The sequence below is a fragment of the Eptatretus burgeri genome, chromosome 2 (assembly GCF_056783735.1).
Source record: "Eptatretus burgeri isolate ZD-2024b chromosome 2, Ebu_testis_v1, whole genome shotgun sequence".
Lineage (NCBI taxonomy): Eukaryota > Metazoa > Chordata > Myxini > Myxiniformes > Myxinidae > Eptatretus > Eptatretus burgeri.
The window spans coordinates 145196291-145215633 of NC_140962.1; the positions used below are offsets into that span (position 1 = coordinate 145196291).

Sequence of the window (19343 nt, forward strand, 5' to 3'; positions counted from 1 at the left end):
TAAAACACTGAAATTAGATTAGTCTAAAATTAGAAACTCTATCATCCATATTTGTTATGAAAACATTCAATCATGAAAAACACTTGAAAGGTCAAATTTTGAAATTTCCAAATTGCTCTTTACATGGCAACTATTGCTTATTTGTATTTAACAATCCTCGTACTATGCACGACATCTTTCTTGTTTGGTTGTTTTGTTTGTGTGTTCATCTCATTTCTGTGCATGAATGAACCGCTTTGTGAACGAGTCGAAAAATGATGGTTGTGCTCGGGGTGTGCCCGAGAAGGATCGAGGTGAAATTTTTTTTCATAGTCCCTGCAATTCAAGATGGGGGTGGGGGAGTACAACTCCAATTCTCTCTACGTAAATGTATAGGAAGTGGGCAAAAAAATGGAAACATCTGGGTAAATGAGGGACATCAAGTATATTGAAATCAATGGGTTTCAGAGGTCACACAGGTGTGGCTCATGTATTAATGAAGCAAATAACATCCCAGCATGCTTTGGGTCATGTATAAAATACTGCACAGGCCTGGTTGTCTATAATTATGGCGAGCATGGCTGAAAATGGAAAAACCTCAGTGACTTTGAAAGAGGGGTGATTGTTGGGGCGCGTTTGGCAGAAGCTTCAGTGACAAAGACAGCTCAACTTACTGATGTTTCACAAGCAATGGTTTCTAAGGTGATCCTGGTAATGGAAAAACATAATCAGCAAAGGGCAACAGTGGGTAGAAGTGCATACTCCACCCATTAAACATCTCTAGCTATTCACAGACAGCTATCTCCCTGTTGGTGGATCTGGCATTTCATTCAACCAGATTGGCAGGGACTGCAAGCAACCATCTCAAGTGCCCCTGATGTTAATTCAGCCTGGGAACCATTTCACAGAATATATATATATATATATATATATATATATATATATATATATATATATATATCTTCTTCTTCCTCTTTCGGCTTGCTCCCGTTAGGGGTCGCCACAGCGGACCAACCGTCTCCATTTCGCTCTATCCTCCACATCTTCCATTGACACTCCAACCACCCGCATGTCCGCCCTCACCGCATCCATGAACCTCTTCTTCCCAACATTCAGAGTTCCAACTCTCACCTCCACACTTCTACTATATATATATATATATATATATATATATATATATATATATATATATATATATATATATATATATATATATATATATATCTCATGTCATGCACAGATTCATCCCATCTTGTTTTTCAATTATCTGACCCTTCTTCCCACCCATGGTCCACTCAATCCTGTGGTGAATTAGTTGCTCTGAACCAACTTGCCCTCTCTTCTTGGAAGGCCAATCCGACTAAAGGCACCAAGTTTTGGTCAGGCACTGTTATGTATTCTAAAAACTCTGCACTAAGTGTTTGTCAAATCTCACGAGATCTAGAAAACATGTCCAACCTTAACAATGAACTTTCAAAGTTCTCACCTCCCCCCCCCCCCCAACCCCCTCTAAACCCTGGTTTGTTTAGTGCTTTGTTTGTTTAGTGTGTAGTGCTTTGTTTAGTATGTCTCCGGAGTATGCTCCCCTTCCATCCCTATCCTCTCTCCAAATGGAATCACAGCCGACTCCGCTCATGAGAAGGTCGAATACCTCAATTCTGTGTTTTCTTCCAACTATTGTGTGCCCAACTCCTCACTCTTGGTACCCATCCTTCCCAGTCATATCCAACTGCTCCTGAATTGCCTCTTTTGCACCTGAGAAGGTGCAAAAGGTTATTTTCAACACTCGACTGATTCTGCAACTGGACGGGAGGCATCAGCAAACTTGTTCCAAAAACCTGTTCTGCTGCTCTTGCACATCCTCTCTCTGCCATTTTCACCCTGTCACATGTGCTATGTCATCTTCCATCTGCTTGGAAATCTACCAACATCACTGCATTATATAAAAGGTTGCAAAAACGGATCCCCTCAACTATAGACCGATGGCTTGCTTCCAATCGGCAAGGTCATGGAATCCATAATCACAGTTGATGTGAAATCCTTCCTTTTCTCCAACAACCTCATTTCAGATAACCAATTTGGTTTCTGACTTGGTCACTCCACCTTGGACATGCTGCTTACACTCACCCAACAATGGATGGAGGCCCACAATATCAGATATGACATCAGGGCCGACTCTCTGGACATATCTCTTGCTTTTGATAGTCTGCTTTACTCTCGAAACTCTCTGACTATGGCATCCAAGGCCGACTTCACACATGGCTTCCTGACTTCCTCCACCCTCATAGCAAACTTGTGGCTTTCAAGGGAAGACTGAAGTACACCAAGGCAGTAAGTGTTCTTGGCCCTGTCCTCCTCCTGATCTTCATAAATGATCTGACTCGATGGAAAATCCCTTTTATCTATTTACTGATGACTCCACCCTCTGCCATGACACCCCTTATCCTTCAGATAGGCAGACTTCAGACTCTTCCCTCTCTTTAGACGTTGACCAAAAAAAAAAAAAAAACTTACCAGCTGATCAAACACTTGGAATATGTCTTTCAATCAAGACAAATCTCACACTGTCACTGTCTCTCTCTCTCTCTCTGAAAGGACCATCTGTAAAACCCTCCTGTCAACTTTCTTAACAATCCTCTTGAGGACGTTCAGTCGTTCACACCTCTGGGTCTCACGATGAACCAAGATCTTTCTTGGCAAAACTTATTTCAAAGTTGGCCTCCACAGCCAGCCTTCGACTAAACGTCTGCCGGGAAATGTTACAAAAATGCCTATCCACCCACAAGGCCTTCATCCACAGCTTGATGGAGTACTGCTCTCTCCTCTTAGCTGGCTCCCCTGCCTCACATCTTGCTAAGCTTGACGCTGTGGAAACCTTTAAGATTATTAAAATCTCTCGCGATGAAGCAGAGTCGATGGGTCTATCACTTCGCCATCGCAGACAGGTCGGTGGTCTCTCTATCTTCACCCACCTCCTTGCTGGTGTTGCCCCCTCTGCTATTTCCATGCTTTGTCCCACCTCCAGGTTTCTGCAGGGCACACATGGTCCACAATCAACGCCATTCTGGTGAAACTACCTAAACAAAGGATCACTGCTCACCTTCACCCATTCGCTTCTCTTTTTCCCCGACTGTCATACCAACATACACATTCTCTTCAAACTCATTCTTCCCCCCAGGTCTTCAAGACAACTGTTCAGCATCATCTCGGATCATCCCCAATCCAAAAGCATGAGCTCTTCTACCCTCGTCCCCACCCCGTGAGCCAACCCCGAGCACTCCTCCTTCCAGGTTGACAGTTTTTCCCTCCTGGGAGTTTCCTTCTGTGTCCATCTTGTCCACCCCATGTGTCCGCTCCTGACCCCCATTCCTCTCCACTCCCATTGTCTGTTGAAGCTTGGCCTTCAACACGGCTGTTGGCATTTTCTCCCTCTCTCTACTGCGCCTTTTGTTCTGTTTCATCCTGATCCGTTCAGGGTACGTTTTTCCACGATGCCATGGACCTATACTGTGTTCAAAAAATGCATTCCATGTTTGAAATTAGTTTGGGTGATCCCCAAACAAAAGAAAATTCATTCATTGTTTGAAATTTCTTCAGATTTTCATCCTCCACGACAAAAACAAGCTGAAATGAGCTTAGATCCTTGTCCTCTTAATGATGACGTCATAAAAACGAATATGACGTCATTGTGATGTATCAGGTTTGCGATAAATCATCTGTGCTCATGCCCGGCTTGATTCCCGCAAACAAAATTCAAACAACTTGCCTAGTTTCGGAGATAATGGTATAGGCGATTTCCATTAGCGGCGATATGACGTCAACATTTTTTGTAGGAAGAATTTCCAAAATCGGAGATGGTTACTGCCTGTGCGTAGGCTTTCTGCATATACATGGCAAGTTTCACGAAGATCCAATGAAAACTCTGGGCTGTGAAACAAAAAATGTCAAAAATAGGAATGACGTCATAAAAATTGATATGACATCATAGTGATGTATCATATGTGCGGTAATTCATCTCTGCTGATGCCCTGTTCAATTCCCGCAAACAGAATTCAAAAAGCTTGCCTAGTTTCGGAGATAATTTTTAGGCGATTTCCATTAGCGGAGATATTTTGACGTCATTACTTTTTTTTCCTCGGAGGAATTTTCTAAATCGGAGATGGTTACTGTCTGTGCGGGGAATTTTTACATATATACGCCAAGTTTCAGGAAGTTTCGATGAAAACTGTAGGCTGTGAAACAAAAAAGTCCACAAGAACAACAACGTGAGTAAGATTTAGAGATCCTCCACGAGGATCTAAAAAAATCAAAAGTGAACCTTCGAAACACAGGATAACTATAACTACGTTGAACATATGACCCATGTATGATACAAAGGAAACAAGTGGAACATGATCAATAAAAAGGGAAAACAAATTAAAGGAAAGGGAAGGACTTAAATCCAAGAAAGGGGGAATTATAAAGATCATAGAAACAGAAAAGAACCAAAGAATGATAATGAAAAAATTTCATTCTCTTCAATCCCTTCATCCTGGATCACTTCCCTTCACTTACAAAGACTTTTCAAGTTGTCGTGATCCAGCTCAGACCTTTTGTGCTCCACTGGCTCTGTTGAAAGAAGGAAAGATGGACAAGAATCACCAGCAATGTAAATCCTCTACTGTTTGTATATATATATATATATATATATATATATATTTTGTTTTGAGGAACAACATTTAAGAATGAACAGATTTGAACAAAATCAGCAGGTTTAGTGTTGGTGTTTCACTGTTACATGATGAAAATTGCATTATACTGTTGCGCACTCGGGGTTCGAGGCTCGCCACGTGGGGAAGCGCTCGGGTCCCTCTCGGACAACCGGTCCTGAAGCCGTCTGGCACAGATAACTCCGCACAACGGCAGATTTCTAGGCAACCACGAACACTGATTGGCACAGCCAATCCAGGCATGGTTACACTACTTCCTGTAATAACTTACTTGTGGGCAGCCGGCCAATTAGGGTCACGTGCCCTCGATGCGTACTTATGTTAAACTTACCGTATCAGGTGAATCCGAGCGGAGCTGCCAACACATCGGCGAATAACAGCAATTCGGTGTGGTCTAACTTCCTGGCTAAGCTAACGTGTGGACCATGCTGGACCAATGGAGGAAAAGACAAAACGAGCTGGGTGCATTTGTAAAAAGCAATTTATTACAGCAGGACGTAGAAAATCATTACATTTTTTCCACGCTCTGCTGTGATCGGGCGTGCAGAATTACAAAAGAAGACAGTGCAGAATTACCCTGATAATAAACTTCTGCAATCTTGTGTTACACAGGTTACAGCCACCATCACGCACGCACACACACACACACACACACACAAACACACACACACACACACACACACACACACACACACACACACACACACACACACACACACAACCATCCATCATTGGGACAATAATCTGAGCAGAACATTGGTGCTGCCAAAGCAGTCTCCTTGGCTATTGGGCACAATCGTGGACGGGGCGACACTCCGTCACTGGACACCAGCAAGCTGGCACTCATTTTGCCGACCTCAGAAGGATGACAGGCAGAGTCGACCCCACCTAGTGTGAATTCAACAGCAAGTGGAATTTGAACTCAGGATTCTCGGATCCCAAGCCCACCACAATCACTATTAAGTCAACATCAGGCATAATAACACACACACACACACACACACACACACACACACACACACACACACACACACACACACACACACACACACACACACACACACACTTCTCCTTCCAGCAATGGATGCAAAAATATCATAAAATTTATCTTGTGGCCTCGGAACTAAACAAAAAAAATATTTAAAACAACCCTCACAGCTCCCCTAGCTCCCAACCACCCCTCCCAAAATGATTTATAGTAAATATCATCATTTTATACTTACCACGTACATCCACAAGTCCTACACATGCCCTTTCCATTGCTGTTCAGCAACATCCAAGCCAGATAAGATGACTCCCTTCGAGAAGTCTACCTGATACATTCAGCTCCCACATAAATATAGCTGGCACCAGCTTTGTGTATTTTCACGTCACGAAGACGTCCTTTAGCGAAGAGTTGGTCATCATTATTTGTTAATGATGCACAGCATTGTCTTTCCAATTGCAGATGACCATTAAATAAATTATGAAGACTGCCATATTTGCAGGAGGCACTGCCACAAAGTTCAAAGTCCATTCAATGGTGGTCATCCATCAGGGGTTTGTTTAGCACACGTCCGTCCACTCAGGCCTTTCACTGGCCCACATGGTTGGGAGTTTGTAATACGAGCAGCTGCCCATTTGCCAAGCTGAGAAAGTTCTCCAACTCTGTCGTTGAACAGAGCCACAGTCCTTTTTATCAGGTCCCTTTCCAAGTATTTTTGGCTTCTTTTAGAAGCTTTGTGAGCTATTTTAGGTTGCAATCCTAATCTCACACACATGGTATACTTTATGGTTCCCCAAACACCGCTGTTCCTCATGGATTCTGTACATGTGCAGCATTATGGGGTGGATTTTGTCAATTTGAAAGTCACGTATTACATGAGGACAATCTTTGCCATTTGTACCTTTTTCACTTTTCTATTTTTTTTTTTTTGTATACCTTGGTCGAGGCTCGTATGAGAGCAAACACACAACTCACAGCAAGGAGGCATGAGACAAGAGGGCGGGAGTGGAAGGGACAAACCAGTGGGGAACAGACACATTAGGTGAACTGTGGAAGGGAGAGGGATGGGGATGGGACGGGGAACATGGCGAAGAGAAGATGGACATTTCAGGGACTTTCAGGAAGGAAAGCAGGAGAAATGAAGGAAGTGGGCTTGGGTGGATTATCGGGGGTAGAAAAGATCGAGGATTTGGATGGGGGAAGATAAGAGGTGGTGGTGAACAGCTGTTTTGAAAGCCTGGAGGGAAGAATGGGAAAGAATAGAGTGAGGAAGTTTATTCCAAAGGCGGTAAAAAAGAGGAATGAAAGAGTGAAGATGAGCAGTGATTCGTGATTTTGGTAGTTTTACCAGAAGGGGGTTGTTGGCGGACCTTGAGCGCCCTGTGGAAATGTGGTGGGGACAAATCGCAGAGAGAGCAGGGGGGGGCAAGGCTGGAGAGGAGTCGGTAGAAGACAGAAAGACCACCGACCAACCTGCGGTGATTGAGTGAGGGGCCCAAAGACTCAGCTTCATTGCGGGAGATGCTGATGATCTTAAATGCCCTGGTTTCGACAGCGTTAAGCCGAGAAAGGTGGGAGGCAGGAGCACCAGCCCAGAGGGGAGAGCAGAACTCCATCAGGCTACGGACAAAAGCTTTGTAAGTGGTCAGGAGGTCAAGAGGGCCGAGGAAGGACTTAGCACGATGGAGGATTCCCAGTCGGCGACTGGCTTTTGAGGCGAGGTTGGAAATGTGACTTTCCCAGGAAAGGTCATGGCAGATAGTGAGACCTAGAAGCTTGAAAGAAAAGACTTCTTCCAGAGGATTGTTGAGAAAGTGGATGGGCGGGGGGGGGGGGGTTGTAAACGGTCCTTTTGAAGAGACATAGTGAGAGTGTGAGATTTGTCTGGATTGAAAGACATGTTCCACGTGTTGGACCAGTTTGTGATTTTATCCAGATCTGCAGTGAGCGAAGAAGCTGCTGCTTGCCGGTCTGAGGGATGACAGATGGTACGGCAGAGGGTGGAGTCGTCGGCAAAGAGAAATAGAGGATTTTCCAGAGAGTCCGAGAGATCATTGATGAAAACCAGAAAAAGAACAGGGCCCAGAACGCTACCTTGAGGAACTCCAGCCTGGACAGGAAGAGGGGATGAAAGAACTCCATTTAGGGCCACACGTTGACTGCGACAGGAGAGGAAGTCTGCGAGCCATGAGTGGAGATGGCCTTGAATACCATGGGAAGAGAGAAGAGATTTCTATTTACCTTCCCTGTTTCTCTCAAATCATATGTTGCTCAGATAATTATTCTGCTTATAAAATCCCCTATTTGTGTCACTCACTCATTATATTCTTCAAAAATTTGTCATGTTGTTGGGTGAGCAAGTCCAGAGTCTTCTCCTCCACAGAGAAGTCCAACACTGTGGGTTGTGCCATCTTCAGAGATTGAAAGTGTGACACCGACTCGAGCCTTGGGATGAAAAAGAAAAACAACTTCAGGAAGGCCAGGAGGTGATTGGAGGAGAAAAGGTTTGAAAATAGCATTAAAAAATACCTCATTACAAAAGTTATCCGTAAACTTGCGATTGAAATCGAATGATGGATGGAATTTATATTTACTCCATATTTTAATGAGAATATATTATTCAACGAACATATCAATTGGAGAATGGTCAAAACAAATGGAGTAGAATCTTGATAAACTTTTATTTTCTTCATGTTCTCTCACATATTATGTATTCACATTATATTATATAACGAGGGACATCAAATGTGGACGAGTTGAGACATTTTTGTGAATTTCATATTTTTTGGAGAAATAGAAAACAAAATATATCAGATGATGAATGAAAATACATGAGGATTCTAAAGTAGAAACAGAGAGGAGGAACAACATGATGTGCCAGACAATGTGATGCACACAATCAAGGTCTTACCTTTTTATGAGATCCTTATAACCCTGAAAAGGAAGTAAACAGTGAATTACTTCAACATTGATTAATTAATGTCTCTTCATATATCTATAATTCCAGCAATGTGTGTGTGTCTGTGTGTATGTGTGTATGTGTGTATGTGTGTCTGTGTGTATGTGTGTATGTGTGTATGTGTGTCTGTGTGTATGTGTGTATGTGTGTATGTGTGTATGTGTGTATGTGTGTGTGACCGCTGTTTCTCGACAACCACTGGTCCAATCTAATTGAAACTTGCCAGATATATTGCTGGGGACCTGAGGATGTGCCTTTTCAAGGTTTGATATTAATCGGACAAGTGCTTCCCAAGTTATGGCCATTTATTTACCAACCAATGACAAGACACGTTGCTGCGTGGGCGTGGCCGATGGGGAAGAGAACCTCAGCCGTGTTCCCCATTACGGGTTACAACGTACGGACTTCCGGATAATGATGACTTACTGTATTCTAATAATTTCTCGATTTCTTATGCGCATTTATAGATAAACATAATGCCCCAAGTTATGATCGTTTTCATATTAGACGGTGCATAAATTTCGGTAACATCAGAGTAAGCTGGTATGCTCCGAAGCAGGAAGTAATTTTTTATTTTTTTTGCACGAAGGTTTTTTTTTCTCTTCTCTTCTCTTTGTGTTTTTCCTTGCGAGGACATTGCGAAAAAGCAAAATATGTTGGCGCTAATTGAATAATTGGCTATTAAAAGTAAATTGCGAATAATCGTAACTGCGATATGCGAACTTCCGGGCCACGCACGGACGGGCACGCAAGAGTGAAGAAATGGCCTGTGTGTTTGTTGTTTCTTGCACGCGGTTTGAAAGTTTTTTTTTGTTTTTTTAATGGGCACATACTAGTATATTGAAATCATGCAAACTAGAATGGTGCTGGTAGAGTATATACCTCCACCAGGCTGAACACCAACTTGCAATTGTTCTTTTCACCAACCCAACTCATCCACCAAGTTTTATCATATCCTGTCCATGGTTTTTTGAAATATCGTGCTACATGTATATCCCTTCTGGCAGGATCTCTCAAAGGTGAAGAATCACTTTTTTGAATCCTTGTATCTGGATCTTCACCAAAGTCGAATAAATTAGTCCTTGTCACACACACAACCTGCCCACCAATATTAATCCAAATCCATCCATAAATTTTTGAGATATCCTGCTCACAAACAAACAAACAAACAAACAGGAAAGATGTCATGCATAGCACAAAACTTGTGAAATCCAGATAAACAATATGCTTCCAGGTTTTTGATTGATAGATATACTACCGGTCAAAAGTTTTAGAACACCCCCATTTTTCCAGTTTTTCCTGAAATTTAAGCAGTTCAAGTCCAGTGAATAACCTGAAAAGGTACAAAACGAAGCAGTAAAAAAAAACAAAGTTTAGATCTCCAAAAACTGAAAAATAATGTAAATTTCAGAGTTGTTAAAAAAGGCCCTTTTCACTGAACAAGTAATGGGTTAGCAACTGCAGCTGTTCTGCAGCAATGAAAGTAAATTAAGCCTTGAAAGTTGATGCAAAAATTCCAACAGGTGTCCCAACTTTTGTTGATTAGTTACAAACCCTCTGTCTGTATAAAAGCAGTGTTGGAACAGACTGTGTTGCTACACCCTCTGAAGCATTATTTGGACAATATTGCACTTCAGGAAATAGTATATTGCTATCATAATGGCGAGAAAAAACAATTAACAAAGGAAGACAGATAGACCATGATGATAACCCTAAAAAGTGTAGGTCTTTCCTTTAGAAAAATTGCAAAGGAGCCAAGGTGTCAGTGAGTACAGATTCCTACACCATCAAAAGGCACTTGGAAACTGGAGGAAACTGACAGGAAGAGGTCTGGCAGACCCAAAGCCACAACACAATCAGAAGACAAGTTTCTGAGAGTCAACAGCTTGTGTGATAGGCTGCTCACAGGACAGCAGCTTCAAGCACAGCTTAACACTGGTCGAAGTAAGGAAGTCTCCGTTTCAACTGTGAAAAGAAGACTTCGAGCTGCAGGTTTGACAGGTGAAGTGGCAGTAAGAAAGCCATTGCTAAGATGGCAAAATAGGAAAAAGAGGTTTGCCTGGGCCATGAAGCACCGCCAGTGGACTAATGAAAACTGGAAGAAGGTCTTCTGGACCGATGAATCAAAATTTGAAATCTTCGGTTCATCACGCAGGGTTTTTGTACGCCGTCGAGTTGGCGAAAGGATGGTTCTTCAGTGTGTGGCACCAACTGTCAATTATGGAGGAGGAATCATGATGATCTGGGGCTCTTTTGCTGGATCCAGTCGGCGACTTGCACAGAGTGACTAGCACCCTGAACCAAAAGGGCTGCCACAGCATATTGCAGCGCCATGCAATACCCTCTGGTCTCTGCCTTGTTGGTCAGGGGTTCATCCTACAGCAATATAAATACCCAAAACATACCTCCAGGCTATGTCAGAACTACGTTAGAAGAAAAGAACAAGACGGTAAGCTTCAAATCATAGAATGGCCAGCACAGTCTCCAGACTTAAACCCCATCGAGCTGGCTTGGGATGAACTGGACAGAAGGGTGAAAGCAAAGCAACCTACAAGTGCAACACATTTGTGGGAACTTCTGCAACAGTGTTGGGAAGAACTTTCCAAACAATAGTTGATTTCCATTGTCGAAAGAATGCCACGAGTATGTTCGGCTGTTATATCTGCAAAAGGTGGTGACTTTGATGAGTCAAAACTTTAGATTAAATTTTGTTTAACAAAACGATTCCATGATTTATTTTTCATCTTCAATTGTTTATTTGTTCTATGCTTCAACTTCAGAGTACATTGAAACATTAAACTGCTTAAATTTCAGTAAAAACTGGAAAAATGGGGGTGTACTCAAACTTTTCACCGGTAGTGTATAGATATCAAGTGAATTGGATGTAAATTGATGATTGGTGTAACTTTGACCTTTGATCTTTTGAACTCAAAACCAATAGCCTTCCAGCTTGTGACTTTCTCCACCAGGTGCTTACATTTAATGTATATTGAGTAAAAATGCAACTTGTAGGCGATTGACATCCAGACAAGGAAAGAGACAGAAGACAGAATAACAGAGAGACCAACCAATATACTTGTGAATCTTCAGTTTTGCCAGTAACAAGCAGAGAGGAGAGACATTCAGGGGTGAAAACAACCTCCATTCACCTGAGGTTGCAGAGATAATGTCTAACTTGCAAGTCTAAGCGTGAAATTAATTTACATTTTACAGGCTGGATCATGTCCCTGCTTGAAGATTAAAACCTAATAAGACACAATCTTTTAGCCAAACAAATGAATATCACTGATATATTCAGTGTTTGACTGCATTTGGTGGAACAGTTTTGATATTAACATGATACCACTTTACCCGACTGGCTTCATGCAGCTGTCGATGCAATTTCTCCAAAATTAGCATGATGGATTTGAGGGTGATAAAAATAATAATAATAAAATGTTGATAATTAGAACTTGACATTAAAATAAATATATTGGTGTAAATCTGCAATGGAAAATGTACTCAAACATGATTTGATTTTATGTGTTTGAACATGTACTGTATCTACTTTTGAATATATAATCATACCTTTCCTTTGTATTGAAAGATGTTCGACCTGTCTCGTAAAGATGTGATAAGCAGGCTGACCTTTCAAATAAGCTTAAATTCAGTATACTAACAATTGCCTATTATTTAAATATACATTTTACTTACTAAGGGATTTTATTAAATGATAGATATGAGGTACCAGCAAAACTTGATAGGAAAAGGTTATTTCTACACAACTGGAATAATGGTCCAAGGAAAATGTCCAGATGTATTCACGAAACTCTAATTGCTTCATATATATCTTCAAAATTACTAAAGCTCTCATCTTGTGTGTGTATATATATATATATATATATATATATATATATATATATATATATATATATATATATATATATATATATATATATATATATATATATATATATATATTGTTGCGGTATTCGCGCCCGCCGGCGTGCCGACGGCCACGTAACTCGAATCGCGGCACGTCGCCCACCGGACGGACAATCCAGTCGTGACCCTCTCGGACTAACGCCGAGAACCAGTCACGGGTGGACCTTTCGGTCTCACCGCGATCGAGCCAATCAGCCCCCGCGTGGGATAGGGTTGCTCGCCAAATTCGACCTACCTAAGTACCCACGCGGAGGGTAGACCGGGCGATCGCACCTCGCCGCAGGTCGACTTCGGACACGGGCCACTTAAGCGACCCGTTCCGTACTATCAGAATAACCGAGCGGTGTTATCGTCGACCTCGACGGTTCGATTAATTATCGGGCGTATTCAGCCCTCTACCAACCCTTTACGTGAAGCAAGATGAGGATTCAATGGGAGAAATGACGAAGCGAAGCGGGAAACAGTTCAACACAAAGCACATTTATTCGCAGCACACGGGAAGCACACATATACAATTCCACCAAAAGCACACAGAAAAGAAAAACACAATTCAATTTACACAAAAAGAAAATATAAAAGCGAAAACACAATGCAGAGCTAATACCGACTACCGAGCACACGGCAACACTTATACAATTCTACTTCACAGACGGCGCCGACAACACATACCCAAAACCAAGGAAAAGAAATACCCTCAAGGATGAGGCGGGCCTGAGGCCGAGACCGGGTCGGCCTACCCGTCTGGTGATGAGACGAGGAGCGGCGATGGCGCCTCAACTCCGCGGGCCTCGCGGACAGTGTCTGGTAGGGGGTGGGAAAGGGGCCCCCTTGGTCGCACTATCTCAGCGCGGGGGGAAACAGGAGGGGGTTGCTGATGCTCGGGGTATAGAGGATTTTTATTATCCCGCGACGAGCGTCTCCACCTCGGCCAGGTCGCGCTGTCGGCCTCCCTGGGGTGCAGCTCCCGACGCGAGCACCCCCTCGTCTGGTGTCGCCGCCTTTCCACAGCTCCGTCCCCTCCGTTCCGACTCCAACGCACACGACGACCAGCTCCACCGCCCGCGAAGTCTTGACTCTCTGTTTCCGACTCTCCTACTCTCCTACTCTCCGCCTCTGGACTCTCCTGGACTGACGAACACGGTCCTTTTATCCGCCCCGTAACTTCGCCCTCTCATCTTTGACCCCCTCCCTTCGACCTTTCACCTCGCTCCCCATTGGCCCGAGAAAAAGTGGGCGTGAAGGCTTTTTGATCCACAAATTTGCATATATCGATCGCCCTGGAGGCGGGGCCAAATCGCCCCTCGCTCACCGATTGGACGGCAAAAAGTGGGCGTGTGTCATTTTTGATCCGTTTTTGAAGCACAAAATCCGTGATTTTGTACACGCTGTTCGGCGCGCGCCCTGCACGAGTCCAACACCGGTACCCACAGGCGGCGCAAGAACGGTGGCGATGCGACGGCTGCGAGGTGTGACGTGAAGGTCGTGGCGGTTGTGGTGAAGCGGCGTTGTGGTTGGTGGTTGATGTTGTGGTTGTGGTGGTAATCATGGCGGTTGGTCCAAAATAAAGATAGTAAAAGAAAAACGGCTATCCTGAAGAGTCGCAGCACGCATAAATGACATGTATTCCCACTAGACAACGGGTTTGGGCCTAACTACACATGCACTTACCGAGATACCTCACCTAAGGGGCCTGAATGGTGGTTTGCGAATTTGGTAACCACAACACTACCCCCTCCCCTTTTTACAGACTCGTCCCGAGTCGTCAAATTTTCGTGTGCCATCATGTGTAGTTTTCCCCTAGTACATTTTACCTACGGATCCCTGAGTGCGACATTCATGGTATTCGTGTCCCCAAAATAAACAACCTGAGGGTTGCGTAACTATCTAAACAAACTCACTCACACGGACGACTTAAATAAAATTGCTGGCGCTAAGACAAACATGCCGGGGGCGCACTCATATTTACAGTACATCTTAACCTTAACTTACAAATTTTACACTAAACCATGGCCCAGGATCATTGAACTCTGCAAAAAGAAAGCAGTTAGCAGGGAGCCAGGCTGCCCACATGCAGTCTCTGGCTCAAACAATGCAGGTGACAGGGAACGTGGCTGGCTGCTCACACGCAGTCCAAGGCCTTCCCTTTTGAACTGAACGCAGTGAACCACAACGGTGCATGGGCTGCACAAACGCAGTCTCCGTGCCAGCTCAAGTGGCACACGCAATGAGCACAACGAATGGATGCATGAACACAAACACGGTGCACGGGCCGCCACTGCAGGCCCGTGTTGTAGCTGCCAACAGGGCAGTTCTTGCAGCTTGCAAACTGTTGCTTTTACGATCCTGGCGCACATGGCAATGAACAGGGGGGGGGCAAAGCAAAAATTGAACGGGGCTGGTGAACGTGGGCAGTGGGCATGGCATGGCAAAGGCAGCAGGCAAACACAGCCCGCAGAAGAACTGGCCGGCACAGGCCTTGAAGTACCACAGCTGCAGATGATCCGGCCGGCACAGGCCTCGCAGCAAAACAACAGCTGCCGATGAAGTTGGCCGGCACAGGCCTTGAAGCAAAACACGGCTAGCCGATGAAGTTGGCCAGCCTTTGCCGTTCAGTGGAGGTTGGTGGAGGGAGTGCGGTGGTGCTGGCCACTTGGAAGTCGGGCTCGGACCTACCTACCTGTCTCCCTCCCACCTATCGCCTTTGCCTGTCACTGTACATACCCACTCCCTTAATTTGTCAAACCCCAATTTAGCCCCAACTTATTTTTTTGTTGTTTTTATGTTTACTCCCCCACTATAAATCGTCCCCTAACCCCCTTTATCGTCCTTGTTTGGCTACCCTATCCTGTCACCTAGCCTACTCCCAACCCCTACGTTCCCTTCCCGGAGGGGAATAAGGGAGAGCTAACGTCCTGTGTCGAGGCCCAACGAAGCCTCAGAATGGCCTCCCCAGAGTTCAGCGATCTATAACCAAAGTGGGTCCAGCGGCCCACAACGAGAGCGAGGGGATGGATGGTGCGGAGGGGTACACTTCCTAATCTACCCTAACCATTTAACTGTTAAACTACCCCGGGGCTTTCAACAAGCGCCTCTCGCTTAAACTATTGGTTCTATAAACCCAGATTCCCGTCGCCTGTGTTGGTGTCCTTACAATTTCGGGCCTCGCCCCCCAATTTTCTCTCCGTGCCCTCACACGGTCTCATGGCTGGGACACGTGGCCCCCTTTGGCAGGCACGACCCTCTGCCGAATCTCCCGCTATGGCACCCCCGGGCACTACACTGCCTCCGAGCCTACCAGCTCCCTAACACCGGGGAGTGCCCCCCATGGCACCTCCCCTGAAACGCACACGTGGCAGGCCGGCCTCCCGGGCCCCTTTCCGAGGGTCACCCGTGCCCACAACACTGCCCACGCGGCTAATGGCGCCCCGGGCCCCCGCACCAAGCAGACGCACCCGTGCCCACTACTCTATCCCGGCCCCCCATGGGCCCTTGGCCTACCACGGCCGACTAGCCTGGTGCCCGGGGTACCCACTCAGCGATACTCACCTTTCGCAGCCACGCTCCCAAGCCCGTCAACAGGGCTCCTGCACCCCTCCAAATGGGTCTCGAGCCTACTTTCCCACCAACAACAAAACGACCTCCATTTTTCAATTTGACTAACCCAGCTAACTCAATCTACACTGACCCCGGGGTCGGGGTCCCTTGGGCGGGAGTCACTCCTCCCCCCAATCACTCATCGCACCATGCATTCCCCATTCGCTCCACACACACACAGACCCGCTGGCCTCACTCACTCACCAAGCACATGCTTCCACTTCACTCACCAACTCTTCAACACACTCACCACTGAACTCTGCCATCCTTCTAACTACATCCCCTAACTAACTCGTGCTCCCACGTCGTCCCTTAAACTACAGCACGTTCCTTTTAACACTACGTAGCTAAACTACGTCCCCTCTACACACTCACAAGTCTGTCACTGTCTCCAAATAAATCATTTTATTTCCCAACCTAAATCTGGCTACAATCCCTCTAACTAATCGATTCCACGGACTCCATGAGGACTTACCCCTGCCCCATGAAGTCGGTCTAACTAAGCTAACCCTTCCCCCTAACTAGTTTCCATCCTGTGCCCAGGTAAGGGGGTCTTCCACCCCTTGCCCAGGAATCCTGTGCACCCGAAAGTGAGGCTTGTTTTTTTTTTTTTTTCATGCGCAGCACGTGCGCGGCCACTCAGAGCTCGCGCACTTTACACCTGTCCGTGACGTCATGCAGCTGCACGTGTTCCTCGTCCCTCCTTGGACGGTACCATCCGGCAGAGATACCCCTCCTGCCGGATTCCAACCACACGTGCAGCCATGACGTCACCGTGCGCATAAAAAAAACACAAGCCCCACGTCTCGAGGGGTTCCCCACGCGAACACATGTGCTTTGCCCGTTGGAGCTTAACACACACGATCGCGTGGAGAACCCGTCCGGTCCAAATCCATTTACCTGCCTAAACTTTGTCCGTCCGCGGGATCGGCAAATCCACCGCGTGCGTTTCCGGACCGGGACTTCACTCTCGCAAGCGAGCACGTGGTGGTCTCGTGCGTTGCACAGCACGAACCTCGTGCTCACTGCTGGGTGAACCCGGCACGGTCCCCGAAACAGCTACAGCCGCTACTCAGCTTTCTCTCCTCTGTCGCCGTCTCAGTCTCCATTCCACACACGCATACCTGCGTGTTACGACGCACACAGTCCACTCCATCACATTCACACCGGGAGATGCGGCTGCGTGCTCCCGCATGCCAACCGACATCTCCCTCACATACCGCTCTCTCACACACACGGTCTCCCTTGCACACAGCGACCTTTCACTCACGCGTGCCTCACTACTCACACAAACCATACTACTCACACACGCGGGGGCACTCAACCGCTGTGCCTCATCCACACACCGTGCCTCACTCATACACGCGGGGGCACTCAACCGCGGTGCCTCATCCACACACGGTGCCTCACCCACACACACGGGGGCACTAACCCGCGGTGCCTCACTCACACTGACCGTTTCACTCACACACACGGCCTCTTCCACACACGCGGGGGCACTAACCCGCGGTGCCTCACTCACACTCCGTGCCTCATCCACACACGGCGTGCTGGGAAGCACGTACTCCGGCACCATCGCCACCACACCACTCACACACGGGGTCGCACTCACACCTTGCACCACACACACAGGGACAACCACACTGGGGATTTGTGTCCCCACAAGGGTCTCCGGGGCCTCTATACCCCCCAAGCTCTCCGTGCACCTGTCCACAGCACTCCTCCCCTCAACCTCGCAAAGCACGACCGAACTCACCTGGTCGTGACTCGCCTCAAGGGGGCATCCTCCCTCCCCTCGTTCCTGGAGGAGGCCATCCAGGTGCTCGCACTGGGTCCCTACCCAGTCCGCCAGCTCACCCCCATTATCCTCCACTACCTCTGTGTGTGTGTGCGTCACTTACCCCGTCCTCACCGTGCAGTCTCTCCTCTATTTTTCTATCTCCCGTGTCTCTACCAACTCTTCACCCTTTACCTCCCTTGTCTCCACTATTATTTCCGTTATAGTCACCTCGTGTCTCGTCTCACACGTTTTGGTCTCCCCATTTAATTTTTCCCTTTTGGTCACCGTCGATTCCTCTGTCACGACCCTCGCCGAACACGCTCCCCGAATTATTTTTTTACCCGCCTCCACCGCGGGCCTGTCAGCCGTTGCACCCCCTTCCAGCTCGTTTGCTCCCACTCGTGGAGTCGCCATTCCCAGCTCCCTGGTCACGGCCTTCATGCCCGCCTGCAGGCATCGGCCCATGTTCTGCGTCTCACCCCGGAGCTTTTTCGTTTCTTCCTTCATGTTTGTTTCCATTCCGTTCATTTGTTGTGTATTCGCATCCAATTTTTGTGTATTCGCATCCATCGTCGTTTTCACTTCATTTGTATTTTTTTTTTCATCCATCTTTTCATCCATTTTTTTGTTCATGCCTTTCATTTTGTTTATAAATTCAGTTGTGTTTGCATCCATCTTTTCGTTCATGCGTCTCACCTCGTTTTTCATACTCGCATCCATTTTTTCGATCATTTTCGCATTCATCTTTTCGTTCATTGCCGCCAGCATGGCACACAGCTGGGCCATGTCGGATGCACTCAGCCGAGCCGTTTCGGCAAGGGTTGGGGAAGGGCCCCGGTGGAGAGGGGGGGGGAGGTGTCATACACTGCGGCCGCTGCCGCACCCATTTCGGGCTCTGGGTTCAGTTGGGCGAGTCCGTGTTCCTGCACAATCAACATTTCCTGCTCGGGGATTCCATCCTGGACCATGGATTCTACACATTCTACATCCATTTCTAATACCCCCGGCTCCCGCTCGCCTTGAGACGCCATCTTGCTTCTCTTAAAGGGTTAATTTCGCTCGCTCGTAATTTGGAGGGAATCGGGGGTCGCTTCTCTCACCCCTGGACCGATTCCCGTGAATTTAGCCGAAGACAGGAGAGCCCGTTTTCCTGTTCTCCGATACCAGTGCCGCGAGGAGGGCGATGAATTTGTATCCCACTCCTGACACCAGTGTTACGGTATTCGCGCCCGCCGGCGTGCCGACGGCCACGTAACTCGAATCGCGGCACGTCGCCCACCGGACGGACAATCCAGTCGTGACCCTCTCGGACTAACGCCGGGAACCAGTCACGGGTGGACCTTTCGGTCTCACCGCGATCGAGCCAATCAGCCCCCGCGTGGGATAGGGTTGCTAGTCAAATTCGACCTACCT

The 19343-nt window shown here is 46.6% G+C and overlaps 2 protein-coding genes across 3 annotated transcripts in view; both read right to left on the reverse strand.

Annotated features, from left to right (window-relative positions):
- Nucleotides 1-19343, reverse strand: part of LOC147033431 (uncharacterized) — a 319898-nt gene that overhangs the window by 20358 nt on the left and 280197 nt on the right. The gene's annotated exons all lie outside the window — the stretch shown is intronic.
- Nucleotides 1-19343, reverse strand: part of LOC147033432 (nuclear factor 7, brain-like) — a 64436-nt gene that overhangs the window by 9960 nt on the left and 35133 nt on the right. Inside the window, exons 5-7 of the mRNA XM_085871630.1 lie at nucleotides 8585-8607; nucleotides 7991-8118; nucleotides 4534-4587 (exon numbers count right to left, since the gene is read on the reverse strand). Of these exons, the coding sequence (XP_085727756.1) occupies nucleotides 4534-4587; nucleotides 7991-8118; nucleotides 8585-8607 (205 nt within the window). The remainder of the gene's footprint in view (nucleotides 1-4533; nucleotides 4588-7990; nucleotides 8119-8584; nucleotides 8608-19343) is intronic.